This window comes from Acanthopagrus latus, chromosome 5 (assembly GCF_904848185.1).
Source record: "Acanthopagrus latus isolate v.2019 chromosome 5, fAcaLat1.1, whole genome shotgun sequence".
Lineage (NCBI taxonomy): Eukaryota > Metazoa > Chordata > Actinopteri > Spariformes > Sparidae > Acanthopagrus > Acanthopagrus latus.
The window spans coordinates 2,473,949-2,495,017 of record NC_051043.1 but is presented as its reverse complement, the minus strand read 5'-3'; the positions used below and the strand labels follow the sequence as shown (position 1 = coordinate 2,495,017).

The 21,069-nt window shown below is 37.3% G+C and overlaps 1 protein-coding gene across 3 annotated transcripts in view; it reads right to left on the bottom strand.

Moving 5' to 3' along the window:
* Positions 1 to 1,270: 1,270 nt before the first annotated feature.
* The window catches only part of LOC119020076 (endophilin-B2-like), a 21,911-nt gene continuing 2,112 nt past the window's right edge, over positions 1,271 to 21,069 (bottom strand). Inside the window, exons 3-12 of one of the 3 annotated variants that reach the window (XM_037099161.1) lie at positions 20,278 to 20,289; positions 17,097 to 17,225; positions 15,608 to 15,741; positions 15,161 to 15,253; positions 12,834 to 12,896; positions 10,401 to 10,424; positions 9,559 to 9,648; positions 7,424 to 7,524; positions 5,727 to 5,928; positions 1,271 to 4,626 (exon numbers count right to left, since the gene is read on the bottom strand). In XM_037099161.1, coding sequence (XP_036955056.1) covers positions 4,519 to 4,626; positions 5,727 to 5,928; positions 7,424 to 7,524; positions 9,559 to 9,648; positions 10,401 to 10,424; positions 12,834 to 12,896; positions 15,161 to 15,253; positions 15,608 to 15,741; positions 17,097 to 17,225; positions 20,278 to 20,289 — 956 coding nt within the window. In that variant the 3' untranslated portion in view covers positions 1,271 to 4,518. The remainder of the gene's footprint in view (positions 4,627 to 5,726; positions 5,929 to 7,423; positions 7,525 to 9,558; positions 9,649 to 10,400; positions 10,425 to 12,833; positions 12,897 to 15,160; positions 15,254 to 15,607; positions 15,742 to 17,096; positions 17,226 to 20,277; positions 20,290 to 21,069) is intronic. The other 2 variants (XM_037099163.1, XM_037099162.1) reach the window with 2 other exon arrangements.

Genomic DNA, 21,069 nt, shown 5'->3' with positions numbered 1-21,069 from the left:
ACAAACAGGAATGTCATGAATGTACCTGTATACTCATGTATGATGAGGGTGTCCTGCCCTCTGTTGCTTTGTTCTCAGTTCCTGTTTAAATGTGTATCTTGTTAGCCCCATAACTTAGTTAAAGCGCAATGTTAATTTCTGCTGTGGATTCTATTTGTGGATCATTTTTGTTACACAATTTTATATTATAATATTGTATATTGTGGGTAAAATAGATTTCAAAAAGTACATATTCAGGTGCAAGTGGACTTCATGATCTAAGGTTAAATTCCACCTGAACACTTAAGATGCATTGGTATTCAAAGTACAGCTTTATCAGGTAGAGGACTTGCTCTCACAAACTATACAAAGAGGGGCCAGGTCTTAAAAAACATAGTGTCTCAGGATTTGTTTCTACTATATCTTAGCTTATCTAATGGCACCAAACGGAAAGCACTTCCTTCCACAGCACCTCTACACTCGTGCAAAAAATCAAGTGGTGTCATTCACGCTGCCCGGAGAGATGAGTCGCAAATTTCTCATCTAATCACTCTTATCAATCATTTTGTATGTAATCTAGAATAACAATTCACATCGCGTTTGGTCTGAACACAGTATTAGACACACAGGGCTCATACCATGATATTTTGGCCAAAATCTCTGTTGATTAACGTAAGCTGAGTAGCACCCAAAACTTAATGGGACTGTGTCTTAAGCAAAGGGAGGTGGTGGAAATTGATTTCAGGCTGCGTTGCCAGGTCACAAAGCATGTTCTCTCCCACAATGGGAGGCTGATGTTGTGTATGTCTTATAGACTATAGAGACCCTCCCTTTTGCTTAATTCTAATGTGTAAGGGAACATCCAACACAAAAGTGCAAGTGCTTCCATTCTAAGAGAGCATATATTTCATCTTATCAACATGAACTCTTTCCTTTGCCCAAACTTTAAGCCTGATATGAAAAATATCAACCCCTGCGTCTTGCTGGACGCCATGGAGTGGGATCTTAGTTTAAGTCTTGTTGCTCAAAATTCAGCTGGAAGAAATATAAAATAACAACAAAGAAATCTAAAGTTGAACCTATCTGTAGTTTGTGGAAACGTACATTGCTACCATTTCTTCTGACGATTGGGTTGGACACAAACTATTTTAGATTTTCTTTGGTAGAAAACCTGAGCCACACAAAGTTACTTCAAGTGTTCTGTTAAGAATACATCTTTACTGCAAACAATTCAGTTTTCATGTTTCTGTTGTGACTTCTGTAAAGAGTAAATGGTCAAAAATCAATGAAATCAAATAAATCTGACTTTTATTAAATCCCAAACATTTCACTCACTCAGCTTGGTTAAGGAACAGGCAAGCTAATCTTAATAAAATAATAATACAAGATGAGGTACAACAGAATCACAACAGCAGTAATAAAAACAATATTGAAAAAAAAAAAAAAATCAAGGAATCCCAGAACATTTGTGACATGAGCACAAGAGCGCTGTAGACATGATGTGGACTACATGCACCTGCCAACAACAATCATCAGACCTCATTCTCACCTGCCTCTCTCACTGACTGCAAGTGATAGAACAATTAGCTTGAGTCTCATGTTGATTCAGTTCTCTTCTGCTGGGAGATTTTGGTATTTCCAAACTTTGTGCACATTTCACAAAAAACAGACAGACTACATGCATGTACATACTGGATGTAGGAGAGCACATTAGTTCTTGTGCAAAGGTTTTGGTGCAGCAGATCTCACACAAACGGACGTAGCTACATCATACTTGTATACATACACACATGTCCAGCAGGACAGGCTACTAGCTGTAGCACATGCAACACAAAGACTGAAGACACTTTAAAGTGGCAACAGACATAACAGCAACAAACCGGAATGTCATGAAAACACTCAAGGGTAAACCAAAGTCACACAAACACACGTGATTAGAAGGAGTTACAGTCTTGCATGCCATATGTGGTGTATATTAAAACTCTGGACATTTTGTTGTGAAAAGCACATTCTCTGCAAAAGATGGCCTTAGCAGTTCATTCCTGTCGTCACGTTTACTTGCTGTGTAGGTGCTCATGTTGTTCAGATGGACATCTTCAAAGTCACTGGAGGCCCGAAAAAATATGTATCAATCAAGCGGAACTGTTGCGAGTTATATTCCCTCCAAGTGTCCTTAAAATAACAGGAGTTACATTCATTTTGATTAGCAGTTAAGGCAAATCTTCTTCCCAGAGTAAGGATGACAGAAGAGCCATAAAAACGTTATTTGCTGTTTGACAGTTATTGTTCTTCGGTGGAAGGTGTTTGTCATACGCACACGAAAAAAAGGTTAAAACAGTGACTTTAAAGCAACAATATGTAACTGCTTTTTTCTTAGAACAACAGCTTCAAAATCATGTACAGAGGCCCAGGGTTCAAGTCCGACTGTGGCCCTTTGCTGCATGTCAAGCCCTGAGCTACATTACAGAACATCCACCCCCATACAGTACAGCTAGGCCTTTCTCCATAGAAGCGCTGAAACTTTGGAACAGACTCACTTTTCAAATATGGACAGCAGAATTTCTTCAGATTTTCAGAGCACGGCTGGAAAGCGTATGTGTTTACGTTACCATGGCAGCTTTGAACTGGCGGGAGGAGAGGGTTTACAAGGATGGTGCTGGAAGGGACACTAAGACTGGAGCTGGGTGAGCAGGTGATGGAACAGAGCTCAGTAGCCTCTATGGACATCGTGACAGAAATCAAGAGACCAGAGGAAACTAAGAAGGGACGGTCTCAGACAAGGGTTCAGACTGTCTTTTGGATGTTGAAGACAACGTCTCTAAATAAAAGGCAGCAGACACACGGTGAACTGGACTTGTTGCTGTTGAAGTCTAAATAATATTAGGTAGTGGCTAGGTTACATGTCTCGTTGCATTTGCTTGATGTTTAGTTGTGTTTGCTAAATTGTTAACTTGCTAGTTTTTGAATGAGTCAGCCCATTTCGACAGAGGTTTTACCAGATTTTACAGCCTAACGTTGTTGTCTCTGTTTCAGATGACAGTACATGCTGTTACTGTTCAGAGTTGTGTGCAGCGCTTGTGCAAACTCTGACTGTTGCATGGCAAAAATGCTTCTCAAAACTTGTTACCAAAACTTAGGATTTGTATTTACAACAGTTGTGTTGCACCCATCAAACCATGGGGGGCACCAAATTGCATGGGATACGAATGACTACATAATGTTGCTTTAAGTATTTTAATTACGAGTAAATCTTCCATCAAATGCTATTGTGAAGTTCAATTGTAAGGTTGCATTATAGGAAACGTTCATGTTGAGCCAACATGTACAATTCAATAACCAGATGTGTCTTGCGAATGCATTACATTATGTTAAGGTACAAAGGTATGATACATTACATTACACATCATGATAAGGTATAAACTTGTTTGTATGTTTCCTGTCGCTATATATTTCATAACTGAATATAGTTTTCAATTTATTCCAACTGACTCAACATATCAGATGGAAAATGAAAATGTAAAAACATTTTCATTTTCAGTGTATCTAATACTTTCACTATGAATACAACACAGAGATGCTATACATGAAATGCAATTCTCTTCATGTCATATTGGAAGACGCAGAACATCTTTCATTTATATTTATGGATCTAAAAGAAACTGTAATGTGGCATGAATGGCTTTCCTCGTCCATGGCTGGTAATTACAGGAAATCTTGTGTCATGTCATATGTCAACACAACATAGTGACCTGTCTGTCATAGTGTGGTCACAATCATTTGCGATGTCTTTGCCCACATTTGTTTAAACTTTTTTTTCATCAATGTGGGTTATCTGTGATACAGAAATTAATTGTACTTAGTGACTTAACTCAAAGACAAGACTTTTAACTAGTAGAATGCAAGAGGCCTTGTTATTGCATGGCTGTTTTATCTGTACTGCTGCCTTCTGAAGACAAACTCATCAATTATTTCCCCACTCAGAGACAGATCAGTGCAACATATACTTGTAACCTTGAGACACAATTCAACAGAAATAATATAAGACATTTCCGGACATCATAGTGAATTCACATTTTAGAGGCACACACAACTCCTGAATCTGTGTTCATCAGAGTTCGGCAAAACATTTATGAACAAAGGCAGATTTAGGAGACAAGAGAGACGCTTATAATTGTAATTAAATAAACAACATCATTTGGTTATAAATCCCTCTTAAACGCAGCTAAACTTCATACACTGGAACCTTTGGGATGCACAACCATAAATAGGAAAAAAATATATAATCATGTAAAGAAATCTAAAAAGAACATTGACCATCCCCCTCACTGTAACATGTCTCCATATCACTGCTGTCAGTGTCATCTGAATATACTTCATTGTGTTCTGAGAAGCACATGGGTGAGTTTGCTAATGCTTACTGTGGGGGAGTGCCACTGAAGGTTACAAGTTAGTGTAGGAGTGTGAAAACAATTTCAGTCAAAGACATATCCTCATGGCTTTAGTAGTACCCACTCACACTCATGCATGTGTGTATGTTCTTTAGCTGAGAAGCTCCAGGTATGTGACAGGCACTTTTCCTTTCTGGTTTCCTCTCTCTCCAACCAGCCAGTCAGAGTCCATTCCCGGCACTGTGTAAACTGTAATGAGCTGTAGCACAGAGGACATACACACTTTTGAGTCCAGTATGAAAAATGTAAAGTTAAAGCAAGGGTAAAAGAGACTTCAACACTAAACAAAAATACAACAACAAGGAAGGCAACTTGACATACCAAGATTATGGCCTCTTAATTCATAGTGCAGATGCATGAAAGTTAAGTTATTATCCTTACAATTTGAAAATTAAATCAAATCCTTTTTGTGATTCTAATTATGGGCTGCATTTTTCAGAAACCATTCAGTGTATGCATGATCTGATATCACTGCGTTAGTGTTGTTCCTGGAACATCATAATTAATGTTGCTCCAATATGTTTGCTGTTGGGTAACAAGCCCTGGTCTTTTGGGTGAAAGAGACCTGTACTGTACATTACGATGTTGCTACAATGTTGTAAAAACAAACGTGTTGCAGGCATCAAATTCAAAATGAGTGAATATTTGCAAAAAAAATAAAGTTTATCAGTTTGAATCTTCTCTTTGTAGTGTATTCAATTGAATATATATAGTAAGTTAAACATAATGTGCAAATCATGGTATTCTGTTGGAATTGGGGTTTGTAGTAAAGGAATGGATCAATCAGGCTAGAATGAAGGTTTTGGAATGTCAAGTCCTAACTTGAGACCCATCAAGAACATGTGGACTGTACTGACAAATAAAGGACTACCAGAAGCTTGTGGGTGGCTATCAAAAGCACCAGACTGAAGTGAAAATGGCCAAGGGATGTTTAACCAAATATAAGAAATATTGTATGTACATCTTTGATCCAGCAGATTTGCTCACATTTACAGAAGAAACATAATAAATGCAAACGTTTCTTGTGACCAAGTAGTTTGTGTTCCACTCGTTCATTGCAGAAAAATGAGAGCTGTAGAAACCATTAGAACTGCGGACTGCCATAGTATACATGTTCTTAACAAGTTGGTGTAAACCTTTGACCATGGCTGTACGTATTACCTTGCTCGTTGATAATAAACGAGCATAAACATCATCACTTCTCACATTTTTTGGAACTAGATAGAACTTGAGAGACCTGGCCAGTTGACAAAAGTCATGAATCACCCTGCTAGCTGCAGGTCGTTGGTGAAACCTTACCTCATCAGCTAAAAGAGAGAGCTCACTGGAGTCAGCAGCATCATAATCATAAAGGACTTTTGCCTTGCGGGTTCCTGTAGCTGGTGCCTGAACTTCCTCAATCTTCAGTGTGTCTGTTTCCACAGGGCTGCTAACGCCCTCTGATGCAGAGCCAGCAGTTGCCACGGAGTGAGTGGAATTCAGTGCAAAAGCATTGGGAAGCCTGAGGGAAAGCAGACACGTGATACATATTTTAAAAGGAATCATATAAAATGACACAAAAAATTGCAAAAACAAAACCAAATATAGACCAGAGTCCTACTGCGCGGTCCATCTACACTGGGACATAGAACCACCTATTCCTGTTCCTAATGCATTATAAGTAACCTAAAGCCTGGTCAGTAAAATGGAGTCATACAAATTTTGGCCCTGTTTCAGTTGTGGCAGTGAAACAACAAGTGCAAAGTAGACGGTCTCCCAGGTTTCCTTTTGCTGGTTGTTCTGGTACCACAAAAACAGGGCCCCTCAGATTGAGAAGCTAACAAGGAAAATAACCTGATGCAACACTGTCCCATTTGGTGTTTAATATTTAAGAGCTATTTGAAATAATTGGCAAGCAGGCAAATTGTTGATCAGAACATACGTACAAAAGGAAAGATAGATAGCATCAGCACACAAGACAATGAGCCATACTCACATGTCCTCATCCAAACTGAGGGCACAGGAAGTGTGAAAATGACGTGTCATGATTTCACAAAACCAAAAACATCAGGCAGTTACTGAGGACAAATCAAAGTTTGTTTGTTTCGCATAGGTCCCATATTATGCTAAGTAGGGGGACTGAAACAGGAAATGAGGGGAGAAAGAGGGGGGAAGATACAGTTTTATAATCAAACAAAGTCTGCTGAAGAGTACATGAGGCACCCTCTACCAAGTTAGATACAAAGGGACCCTGAGCACTGTCTGTCACCAGCCATGTTTCCACAGCAGATCTGCTGGGGGGTTTTTGCAACCACGGCATTGCTTAGGGAGATGACTTTTTAGTTGTGACATCTCAGTCTTACATAGCTCCTTACAGAAGTCCTTGCTACTCATTTCACCTTCCTCAGTCAATCGTCATAAATAATAAATAAACTGGAGTAAATGACATTACATTTAATACTTTTTAAAACTTACATATTCACATTATGAATGCCACTTAGAAGCTTTTCTAGAGTACATACATTATGTCATGTAAAACTTCATTCCTTTCCTTGCATTCATCATTTCAAAAACAGCCATAGCCTACAACTGCCGTTATCATTTGACATTTCATTCCAGTCAAAAAATATTCAAGCTGGTGCTGAATTCAGACTCTGGTGTGGATTGTTCATGGTACACAATACTTTGTTATCCAAACAGGGACATCCTGAGGCTTAAAATATAGGGTGAGGTTAGGGTTACACAAACTATTGCATCATTTATCTATTTTGGAGCAATCATATTTTCGATGATGATTAATCATTCTAGAGGTAGTTTATAACATCCTCAACTGAAAGGGTAAGGGTTGGAATACAGTTGGTGCTGTGCACTTGCAGACCTGTCACTTGTAGGACTACACAGTTATTTAGTAGTTTGATACCATCACACAGTAGAAGCCTATTTTTTTTTCCCACTGCATGCTGTATAAAGACATGGCTGCCCCTGTATAGCCACACCATCTCCACGTGGTATCTCACCTTCCCAGCTCTTTCTGTAGCTCTTGCATGTGGTGATGACACCGTTTATAGTAAGCTGCTTGGGCCTCCACAAACTCATGCAGGCAACGCAGGTGGTTCACCTGCAGAGAAGCAACAACACGACAGTCACTCTGAAATAAATACTGATTTGTAAGCTCATCAAGTAAACGTAGGAATACCACAATAGATTTTGTATCATACATGCTATATTGTATTCAGTGATTATGATTATTGATGCAGTAATGTGGAAGAGGCCTTTTCCACAATCCACAGTTGTCTAGAAATAATCCAGTCCCAAAACCTTATATTCTTTTACCAAATGTCAGTATTGTAAGAATACTGTCCTAAAGCACTTCATATTTTAAATTAGTTAGTTTAAAAACACTCTAACAGCATAGCCTGCCTATAGTAACAATAGATGTTGTTGGTTGTGTTGAAAAGCACTTGAAACTGCACTGAAATGTTGATATTGATAGGTTGCTATATTCTTAACACATGGTCAGACTGCTTTCTTTTATCAAAGGAAGTAAGACTCAATTAGAAACTAAACTGACTTGGTGTGAAAAAAAAATGTTGTGTAATGAACACTGTGTTTAACAATATACACCAACTAGTAACAATAGTGTGTTTAGGATCCTAATATCACTGTGACAACAGTTTGTTATTTCTAACAGGATAGCTTCTAAAAGAAAAAAAACAGAAAAATATTCAAATAGGACTGTATTTCCAAAACGTTTCTGCCTCTGCAAATTTGATTTACTATTGCTTAATCTGACATTTACATTTATTTTTTAATAAAAAAAACAACAACAAACGTTTCTGTTAGTCCAGGTTCAAATCAACCCTAATGGAGCAGAACATCTCACAGACACATATTTACACAAGCAGGCAGAAGACTCAGGATTTACACAACCTATAAGAAACAGTAACAGATAGCTAAAAGCAGGACTCACTCTACATAAACCCTTCTTGTAAAAATACCAGAGACATTTGAAGCAATATGACATAAACGGCTGCCATATTTTGTGAAATGTATTGCCTTCCTTATACATGTCAAATTGTCCAATAACATATATTTAAGTATAATCTTTTGCCCAAAAGTTCCAGGCTCCTCCCATCATCATCATCTTTAATCTCTATGTTAAGCTCTCTTTCCCATGTTTCCTTTAGGTTGGAAGTGTTTGTAGCATCATACTCTTTGAACAAACTGTAAAAACAGCTTACCCCACTGTGAAAAGCTGCCCTTCAGAACTAGAGATACTTTGATTGTCAAGGATTGTAGTGTCCCTCTTAACATAATCTCTCACATTTGATTAATGGAATGTATCCTGTTCTTGAATATTGTATTTTCTGATTAGTTGACAAAAGGACATCAAAGTGGGTCATTCCAATGAGGCCTAGATTGGAGACCCCTTTAATTGCCCAAACCCTAAAGCCATTATCCGTTATTCCAGGAGAGAAAACAGGGTTACCACATTATGGGAGTGAAAACAGAAGTAATATGAGCCCTACCCTCTAATCATCTAATAGTTGGCCATGCTTTAACATTAGAGGCTAAAAGGGTTGTTACAGGCCAGTTTCAAGGATCTAAGGTGGCTCATAAATAGTAAGTTTTTTAAAGGGGAACTTGGACCTGACACTCTCTGTATCAGACCTAAGAGATGCGGGATTGTGCACCCAGTCAGATATAACATGCAAGTGGGCGATAAGATGATATTTTTTAATGGCTGGGAGGTCAAGACCTCCCTTCAAGCATAAGTGACACGGTGTAGCCATTTCGAGGCGTGGCTTACTTCTAGCCCATATGAACTCTTGTATACATCTTGAAGTTGCAGTGTATCCAGTTCCCTGCACAACACAGTAAAATAGGTCTTACAGAGCGTTTCACTGAGCTGTTGCCACCATTTTTTAATTAAAATAGATACTGATAAATTCTCAGATTGAAATAAAAAAATAAATGACAGTGAAAATATTTTGACCTATTATTAAAAAAAATAATTAATAAAGGAAATAAATATAGCCACCACGAATGCAACCTGACAGAATTTGTCACACACACACACACACACACACACACACACACACACACACACACACGTGTAACAGAGGTGGTGGATGGGGTATGGCTGACATACATGTGTACTACTGATGCCTTCCAAAAGCAGCCGTGTAACCTCTGCTTGTCGATCAAACTCTGTCTGGGCCACTCGGAGCTCATGTTCAGCCTGAAACAACAGGAGAAATATTAGTGACATTTTTCCTACATATGCCTCAGAGTACTTTTTTATTTATTATCTTTCTGAATTATAATCCAGAAAGGATGCTTGGGGTCATTTATAATTAGGAAATTCCCAGTGAAGTTTACTGTTTCAGTGCAATGGTGTCACTGTAAACAAAAAATACATTTTAAACTCTTAAACATCCTGTATCCATTACATATCATATCTTTAAGTACTTGATGATCACATTTGAGGGATCACCGCAACTATGTGTTTGTATCGTTAGATAAATCGATATCAAAAATGTTTACTTCTTAGTGTTGGTCATCCTGAGTCCAAAATCTAGATTCATACCTGGAGACATGCTTAAAGATAAGGACTGGTAATAAATATGAAACCCTCCATAACCCTCAGAATTTGATGTAAATGTAATGTTTTAATGTAAGTAAAAAGTACAAGTACAAGCAAACTATATATACTTATATTTTCATGCTGTGGGTCAACCCATTGTCAACAAAGTTATCAAATAAAGGTAGTAGAGTAAAAGTACAATATCAATATAATCATATATATATCTTTATATGTATATATATATATACACACACACACACGCACACACGCACACACACATACGTACATATATATTCAGGAATAGTCAGCAAGTGTTACCAAACTGAGTTCTTAGAAGCACACAATGACTTAATCTTGGGGACCAAACAGTAGTACAAAGTTCACAACCACAACATTGCTGTACTTACTTTTTCCACTTCCTCACTCCAAAGCTGATACAAAACATATAGAAAAAAAGAGGAAGAGAGAAATACTAGTTATGACATGGATACCCTCGAGGGCCGTGACTGATGTGATACGTCACCTGGTTACTTAATTATGGTATGGAAGTATTGTTTAATCCATGGAGGAACGCATCATCAGTCGTAGTGAATGTAAAAAGCTTGTCGGTTGGGGTAAATATAGGCAATTGGTTTTGGATGTAGGCTGTGTCTTTTTGACACTTTAATGCCATTCTATGAGGATACTCTGACATTACCCTCTTGCTCCGACCTATCGCTGATGCAGTCACTTTGTTCTTTGTTCATGTGAGTGATGTGCTCTCTTATTTGAAGTCAGCAGCTGAGTTTTGGTAACATGGAGCATTAGCCTCGACTATAAGCTCCCCAAGACATGAAGAAACCAGATCCAGGTGGAACAGAGAAAGAACATGGGTATCAAGAAAGATGAACTGAAGGAAAAAATGAAAAAGGGAACTTGAGGTTAGGAGGATGGAGCCACGGACTATGTAACAGGAGCAGACATACCACAATGACGTCACTCACTGTTTTGTGGGCTACTGTTCTGAAGCCAAGTCAGGTGACAAATAGGGATGTTTCTCAATTCCTTACATACAATCAAACAGAAACCAGTGCAAAAATGTGTAGGTTTAAGACACTTCTGCATTTGCTTCACTCGTTTGTCTCTGAGGTTACATCCACTTTCTTTATTAGAGTCTATGGACAGAGCTTAAAAAATGACATAATAACATAACAACAGTGAGACAACATCACTAAAATGAATGTTGGCTGTGGAGTCTTTATAATTGTTTATTTTCAGTCTTAAAAAACTTTATTGAGACTTATTATATATTATATTATTATAAAATTATTTTTTCAACTGACAAACATAATATGTGTGATTAATGACACAATTCAAACAGGATCAAAACATGATATGTCTCTCTCCATTCACTGCAATACAAAGTGTAGGTCATCCGCCTGATCACCCGCCTGCCCAACTGGCCACCTGGCAAAACACCTGGCAATACAATTTTATCACCCAGTCCCAGTGCACATTAACACTGACAGGGCTTTAAAATCACAAGTGTCACATTTGTCTTCCCCGAAGAATGCTCAGGTCATCTTCATCTTCACAAGAACAGACTTACAATAAGGTGAGAAAACACTAGGAATTTTAATATTTATTTTAAAACCTTGCATAATTAGAATTATCACTTGACAAAACATTATATGGCCTTAAATTTGAAAAATGTAATTCCAGGCCTTTAAAGATATTTCAAGGATCAGTAGATACCTTGTGCATGTTGAAAAACAGTTATTTGTTGATCTTGTCTGTTTTAGCACCAACTTGACATTCTCTGAAAACCCTATTTATGCTGATCTTTGGCGGTTTAACTAGCTTCTCTCCATGCTGAAATGACGCATGTGTACCTCGAGCTCAGAAAAGTATTTGATATGTATCGTTAATGTGATGTGAAACAATACATCTCATTTTTGTTTGTTTATTTGGTCTGGCTGGTTTTAAAGGCTGCATTACAATAAAGTGATGTCATTATCTGAAGTAACCCAACTGCCCTACCTGTTCTAATACTTGCCTTTACCCACTTATATCCACATTACTGATTATTATTGATCAAAAATATTATTGTGTTAATATTTTGTAAAAGTTATTGTAAGTAATATTATATATCTCAAACATAAATGTTATGATATTAGATGTTGTGGACCATGTGCCTTTGAGGAGATTTCAGAATATTAAGATTTATATTACATTATACATTCATATTATATGAATAATATATGTGTTATCATATAGCTTTAAAATATTGAAATTCTATTTCAAGGCTATATGGCTCAGCCCCGTTTCTACTCCAGGACCTTGTGACTACATTATTGGGTGTGGATGCAGGCACAATAAAGCACACCTCCGACCACACCCAATAGGTGTCAGTGCTGAAACTGACAAGTCACTGAGCAATTAGACTTGTGGGCTTGTTATCAAAGTAGACCGAACAGCATACCCCGAATTCATCATCAACATTCTTAATAGGTGATGAAACCTCCCAACTAAACGTTAATGAAATACAGGTTCATAGCTACCCACAATAAACGACCAGGACAGTGGAATGCAATACATGTACCTGGAATTGTCTCAAGGCACTTTGAAGTACCATAAAGTTAAGTATTTTCCCACCCACGCTAGTGACCTGTCAGAGCCACACTGAAGTTTAAAGAGTAGTCTGTTTCCAGGGTGACCAATATGTAGTTAGGGTTAGGGTTATGAATGGGTTAGAATATGACATGGTTATGGTTAAATTATGACATGGTTATTTTGAAGTGGTGATTGTACATGTCAAGCTGTGTGAAGTAAAGCTCTGTACTGTCTAACTGTCTCCTTACCGCAGAGGCGCTGGCAGAAAGCACATAGTTGCGTGGTCTGGTCTCGTGAAAATCTGGAGCCATCTACAGAAACAATAAGGTTATTCAACATTCATTCTACTGTGCACTCAATGTTTACATAGCAACCATACTTCAGCAAACATTATGTATCAAGAATGCAGACAGATCAATCAGAAAGCACTGCAGAAGTGAATGACGATGAAGAAAACAGTACATATTACTGTGAAACTGGCAGTTTCTGCATTAGAATCGCTGATAATTCAGTTTTCCTCCTTTACTATTAATAAATTGGTTATTCTAGACATAAATATGATATCAATGTAAAGGCTGTTGCCAAGTTCTTGCTCTTGGGGGTAAATTCTGGGTAAATTACTTTATTATTTTTTTTATTATTAATAATTAAAGAGTACGTCCTGAACCTGTTCCAGTTGAAAAGTGTCATGAGATAACCTTTACTGTGAATCGGAGCTACATAAATAAAATTGACTTGACATCTATCAAAATCAAACTTATGTCAATCATGTCCACCCACAATATTGAGATTCATACAGACAAAAACCTGATTGAAAAGACAAGTTGAATTTTTTAACCTGTCTAATTTAAAAAAAAAGTTAAATACATGTCATTCTTAATTCAAAAGGATGTTCAGGTGCCTCTGCCAATCGTAAGATTGGAATCGAGGTTGATTATCAGTAACAGCCAGCACATTAGGTGTGTCAGAACAGGAAAGGCGTAGAGAGGTGATGTAACAATAGTATGTAAACATCCCCTCAAGCACAAGTGAAATTAGTGACTAATCTTGAGCTTTATTGTCAGGCAGCTTGTATCTTATCATGCCCATGCTAACATGCAATCAGACTTCTAAAGTCTGACTTTGTCAGCTGGCATAATGTCTGATTTTGTCACCTTCATACTGAAAACGAAAGTTCTGATAAAAGGCAGAGTTTTTTTTATTCTGTTCAACAGTGCAACAAAAACAAGTTTCAAGAGAAGAAGAAAGGTTTTAAAGGCGCTAGTATTACTAGATCATAATGAATTGAGGAAGGAACATTATTAACAAGGACCTTCTGTTTTAGGCATATGACTGTTTGAACATGTACTTGGTACAAACAAGTTTGCAAACAGATTTTTGTGCAGAATTAAAAAAAACAATGTGGAAAGAAAGTCGGCACTATGACTGTCAAGCCCCCTGCTAGCACAGCAGTATCATGTTGTCAGTCTGAAGACTTGTAAGGGCCCAGAATGATCTGTATCTGTTGTTCAGTCTGTTTGCCAATGAAGTGAAACTATAATGACATAAGTTTAACTGAGCTAGAAGGCGTATATCTGATCAACATTGTTGTTCCTTGTTGGTTTCGTGTGGGCGTACTGTTTGCAGCATGTGTCATTCAGACGGTTTTGAGAATGAGTTTGTGTGAGTGTGTTTTGCTTTGTTAGCACATGGGATCACATTACTGCTTGTAAGACACCACTATTCACAGCAGATATCCAAAAGATTAGCAAGTTCCAAAGAACAAATTCCCATTACAATATTCAGGTAGACCATGCATGCCAGGCTGGGTGATAGAGCACAATCTTCCAGACTGTTTGTGAAATATGAGTAATTCATAAACAAAATCAGAACAATGTAATTCAATCTCTGTCAATGTTCAATATACGTGTGCATTTTTCAAATAATAACATTCATGCTTAAATGAAAGATTACAACAAAATAAAAGTTGACTTGAACAAACAGATCTGAGCAGATAACACTGCACAGATCTCTTTAGAATTAATTCATACAAATTTTATGATACCTTTCCCAAATTCTTAGTTTTTTGCCGAAGCATTAACGAAATTGTGATGTAAGAGGTAAATGAACCATCTACAGTAAAAAAAGAAACACTGGCTACTTGCAGAAATGTCTGCAGATGGCCAATATCTAGAATTAGAAATCGAAACAGTGAGCCCAATAATTTGCAGGAAGTGGTCAAATGTCAATTTCCCATCATACTGTAGGTTCAAGCTTTATTTGCAAAGAGTCAGCTTCAGTTCTTTTTTCAGTCAATTGCTTTGCTTTTTGTTAATTGAAACTAACTGTTTCTTGGCATCAATAACTGAAAGTAATTCAAAGCAAAGGACAGGGAAAAAAAACTGAGTGTGTGCATCATACAGAAAGTCTTTACAGTAATACTCACTTCACCCTCGCACTGCAAAGGTTATGAATATGAGCACAGTTAGTCATGGTAGCAGTAATCCCAGCATCACCAAAGTTCTATTACATTAGACTGGTTATTGGAATGAATTTAGTGATAAGACTGTGGTTTTGGAAGCACAAAAAGACTCACCGCAGCCTTAGCCTCAGCCACCTTGGCCTTCTTCAGACGTGTTTTACAGGCATCCAGGTCCAGACGAAGATTCTCCAAGAGGCGCCGTTCTTTCTAAAGGACACGCAATAAAACAGTGAGGAATCATTCAATTCATTCTGGTGGTTAACTTCACAGTGTACTTTTACTCTTACTTCTCATTAGTCAGGGTTTTACTTATGGGCTGTAAAATAGCAAATTCAGGAATCATACATATTTTGGGTTATGTATGTCTTACAGCATGAGGACAGAAGCACCCCACTTGAAATCTTTTCATTTTATTTTCATGTTTTCTTATTTACTCATCCATTGATATAATTTTGTATTGTTGTAAGTAGCATGAAGAGACAACAACTTTATTGTACAATTCCAGTTGTATAATAATAACCAAATTGAATCTCGAATCTCCAATTGGTGCATTAAACTCACTGAAATGGTCCTCCAGTCTCCTTCCAGAAAATTCCTGAGTGGGGTAAGAAAGCTGATAGCTGATGTCTGAAGGAACTCCCTCTCTGCAGCTCCTAATCTCCTCTCACATTCCCCCACCTCTATCAATGTACTCCCTGTAAGAAACATGTTAGATCTAATCACCACAAAGTTTTCATATCAAATCCCATGTTCTTTCCAAAAATTATGACACCTCAAATAATCCACAGATCCTGTTTTAAGTAGTTTCATGTAGGACCTATTTTCCCTCTACCAAACTACAGCCAATAGCCAACCGTGTAACCATCCAGAAGTAAACATGCATCTACTCATGGAAGAGAGGCTCACACTCTTGATAGGTAAATAAAAATAATTATGTCATGAAACTGCTCACATAATAGCTACTACATGAAACTGCTCACATAATAGGTACTACATGAAACTGCTCACATAATAGCTACTACATGAAACTGCTCACATAATTGTCTTTCCTGATAAGATCAAGATGGTGTCAGTATTTTGGCACTCATGGACTTTCCTGTCTCTAATAGAAAGCCTGCAGACAAGTTACAGGGGCATAACAACAGCACAGGAAGTCTTAATGAGTGATCTTGCTATTCACAAAACAAGATCACAACTGAGTCTTTTTCTATTTTTTTTTTTTTTTTGCATAGTTGATCAGATTCTAAATTTAGGATGCTACTGTTTGTAGCAGTTCAGTTTTTAGTTTGTTCTCTGCTGGGAGATTGTTGCGTGTGTGTATTTATTAAGATGTATCTGAATTAGAATCCAGAAAACAATCCAGAAAATTCAGTTCATCGACTATACCACAAAAAGAGAATTGCTTGCAGGCTGTCAGTGTTCCGGGGAAACCAGTGTAAGATGAAACACCTAACTACAACTGCAAAGATTACGTGGTTGTAATTATTCCCTCGTTCTAACTTTTTCATTTAGAGGATCTTATGTGACAGTAGACCTGATCATATTTGTGTTTTCACTGTTGGTTGGACAAACAAGCTACCTCAAAATATTACACTGTTACAGGGTTTCGTGATCACCTATGAAACCGCTGTCCCTAACTTCTCCATAATGACTGCTTTCTGCATGAAGCTCCAACAACTGCATGTGTAGGCCATCTCAGAGGATTACTCATACCTGTGAATGTGAACTGTGACATGAAGTAATAATTCTACCACTGGCTAGAGTTTGTCACACTTGAACTTTACTACCATCTACAGGATTTTTAGGTGTACGGTACTTTACACTGCTGAGGACAAACACAACCCCTCCCAGTGTTAACAAAAAGGTTTAGGATGCTGGTATAGTTCATGCTAGCTCCCTGTCACACTTGCTTCACATGGATACTTGAATATAAATTGGAAAATAAATAAATAAATATACACAGGTTTTTTTGGGGACTGTCATGTTGGCCATCTTTATACAGTACAGTCAATGTTTTGACCAGCTTACTTTTAAGTGGTAGCATACTAACCATATGGAGTTCCTGGACCGAACTCTTTTGCTGCGTCCTGCATATATTGACCCAGCAGCTCTCCGTTGGTGATTCTGGATGGTGCCTTCCTGTCCAACTTTTCATACAGAAACTCCTCAATTCTGGCACCTGCAGGGAAAGTCCGGAAGAAGTTTAATTTATGGCACGGCTGGGAAACAAAGAAGCAATTGGAACTTTTAGTTCCTCATGCTGATGAAATGAAAAGTACAACAAAAAAGTTCATAGTCCTAAAACTTGGAAATCTGTTGGCATTTTTGTACATCCGATTCCCTCGTCTCAGAGTCTATCATTTTTTTTTTACTGGTTTTCAGTTATAAATAACTGAAATAGAGTATACGGTTGCCCCAGGCTTACGGTATTCACAGAGTTTCTACTACAACATAAAAGTCATCATTAAATGTCTCACAGTTTCATTATAATACTCTTACATGTGTCAAAAATGGCGGTTGCTAACAAGTGTCTAAATGAGACTACCGAGGGTGTTGGGACATTTAACATCATCACAGTGAACACGGAGACTCCTGTACTCACAGTCCATCTTTACAGGCCCACTTTAGTTACAAACTTGTACATTGATCAGTTTATAGAAAACCTGTATAGTAACTGTGTAGTAAGATTTTTAGTGGTGGTGATGTTTAACTCATGTGACCGTGATGTCGTCTGTTTATAGCCCAACATCAGCTTTTTACTGCTTGAGATTTCATTTATGCTTTGAAAATCACAAACGTGGTGTTCATCTGTGAAGATAATCTTGATGAACAAAAGTATTGAGAACTTGTTTTCAGCGATATTCCAAAATCCAATTCCCAAATCCCACAGGGATTGTTTGTTGAGGGAACCAGGTTGAAGATAACTGCCAGCTAAGTGCTGTAAGTGTTTGATAGCATGAAAAAAAGTTTTCCAGGCATTTCAAAGGCAGGTAGCTAATGAGAATGATCAGATTCTTCTGAGCAGAAGAAAAACAACAGCAAAATGACCATTAAAGATTCTCACACTACACAATAACCAAACCCAATCGATGGTACTCTTAATGTTTTTCTTTTACTGAAATCTAATTTGTCTTAAATGGCCTTTGCGTTATCTACAGAACCCCTGTGCCACGAGGCACTGCTGGCTTACACAGAGTCACAAGAGAATGGACATCATTTTTGGTGCTTATGATTCTGATGACTCTTCAACAGACAGCAGAACTTGTACGTGAATAGTAACTGAAAAAAATGGGGGACAAAATAACATTAAAACCTTCCAGTACATACAGCTTTACTAACTGCTGCTTGTCAGCGTGGTCACAAGGAGCTTCTCACTCACAATATAAATAATCATAATGGATTCCTTCACAATGAAAATTAACATGTGCAGCTCACATGGACAATGTGGACTGAGAGAGATGGTTTCATATTATCAGCTCCATTTATCAGCTATACGTTGCCCCATACAGATATATATATATATACGATAATATAAATTTCGCAATATGGGGCCGACAAATGATCAGTCCAATACATATTGTGCACCACTATATCAAACAATAAACAGAGGATGCTATGAGCTCAATAATGTTATAGAGGGAAATCAAAACCTCTGATACAACATCAATTTCTGGGGGGGACCCCAGACTTTTGAACAGTAGTATATGTCCGAGTTTGTCTGATTACCTTATTTACATTGTAGATAATATAATTTAGAGTTTACATTTATATTCCAAAGCTACAGTCCACAGTGCACCTTTAAACAACAGTAATAGGTCCAATTTTATATTAAATTCTAACTGCTTAACAGGTTTAATGTCAAATACAAAATGTTTGTTGGTGCACACATCATGTTTGACACAACGTATATAAACAGCAGACTGAGTCCAATGCAAAACTGAATGGACTAGTCCCACCTTTCAGTAGGTCATAAGTCTCAGCTAGTTTCTAAACAAATGTCATAACCATGGCATTACTGTGGTGTCAGGATTTAAAGACAAGTTTACCAAAATCTGTCTGTTATGTAGGAGAAATACATATTGTGGAAGATTTGAGTCCACAAGTACATTATGCAGCATATGACTAGAATCCAGGAGGTTTAGGGGTCATGCTCTTCATGTTGTACATAATAATATTTCTTACTATTTCCTCTCACCTTCTTGTTTCTGGGCATTGCTTATATGATTTTCAAGTTTTCAAATTACAATTTTCAACTCTATACTTACATACTGATACAAGGGTCAAGACATGCTTTGGCCAAACCGATACAGGAGATTCACTGAGAATCAACATGATGGCAATAAATCATTCAGTGTAGCTGGCTGTCAAGTCACATTGTACTTGCGGAAAAGGTAACACGTCAAGACAGAAATCTACAGCCTGCCCACAACAGTTAATTTCAATCTACACAGTCCATATACACAAACATCACTTCACACTATCACAGATGGCTAAACGAAGCAGGAGTAATGACGACAACAATTCAACTTGTCAAAGATGATGTGATGAAAAAAAGAAGGGTGAACTGTGTAAATGGTAAAAATGTGGGGAACCTGTAAAATCCTGTCAAAAATGTATAATAATAATAATATTAATAAACACATATATACATACAGACACACACACACACACACATTATTACACATTTTTGACAGGATACACACACATACATACATATATATGCATAATAAATTATTCTAATTATTGTAGAATTTGTTGAGAACAAAATGTAACAACAGTCAATGGAAACCAAAATCATCAACCCACTGAGGGCTGTATTCAAAAATCACATTTCAGATTTTTGTGTATGATTTTGAGTCAAGCTCTTAGTGGGTTGATTACTTTGGTTTTCCACTGACTATTGCATGTCATTTTGTTCCAAAAAACTATAAAATGTACACCAGCAAAGATTTTCAACTTCAATGATTTGTTGTGTCTGATGTGTGATTAAAGTGTTCCCTAAATTTTTACAAAAATGCACAGGCACGCACGCACGCACGCACGCACACACACGTCTGAGTCTCTGAGCAAAAACTAATTTTGCAGCCAACTTGATCTCAGCACCAAAGAGTCATGTGCTGATGTGGTCCTGTTAATCTTCTAACTACTACAACTACTTCTCTGTACTGATAATTCAAAGGCACGAAAGTTGTCCAAAGCAGGGCACTACAACAGACAGGCAGAATACTCACCAGTGTGATCAACTGTAGCATGGAGAATCAAAAAGTCACAAGTTAGAGCTCCCTATTCTTCAGTATGTCATTCCATAACACTGTGAACCTACAAATAATGCTAATAAGCTGCATTATTTCTAAACATTGTGTCTCTTGAATTAAATTGTCATTGCTATTGTGCCTACTTTGATGCAAAGTGTTGGTATGCGGTTATGCAAGTAATAGTGCGTGACTGAGGGCCTATTCAGAAAATAATATAATTTTTTTCATCAGTCCTTTATTATTAGTGAAAGGAACATACCAGTGCTTTAACATGTTTCAGCCTTTTAACAACAAACTTCACTTTATACTCCTTTATCTATTTTTTCTGTCAAAGTTGCCCACTTTATCTACACCTGTTTTTCGTGATTCTTCTATATAATTTTTTATGTGAAACATTTAGTGCCAGTAATTTGTTGTAAAGTGGATCTGGATCTGGATCTAGCTGATTTATATATTTGTTTTCATCGAGGGTCATATTTTTTCAGCTGCAGTATGGTAACAACTAGGGTTAGGAACCTGCAACTGGCACCAATTTGCAGCTGGGATCATGAGAATTTAGAGAGAAAGCAATAATTTTAACTTAACTTTCATACTTTCAGAAGTATATCCAAACATTTATATAGTTTTGTTCATATTTTTATATATCATATATATTATATATCATATCTTTGGGGAGAGTAAACTAAATGCTGTAGTCAAGCGAATCTTTAGCAAAAGTCCCCAGATTTATACCAAATGAGATCTTCTTGAATCATGGTTAAGCAGGTA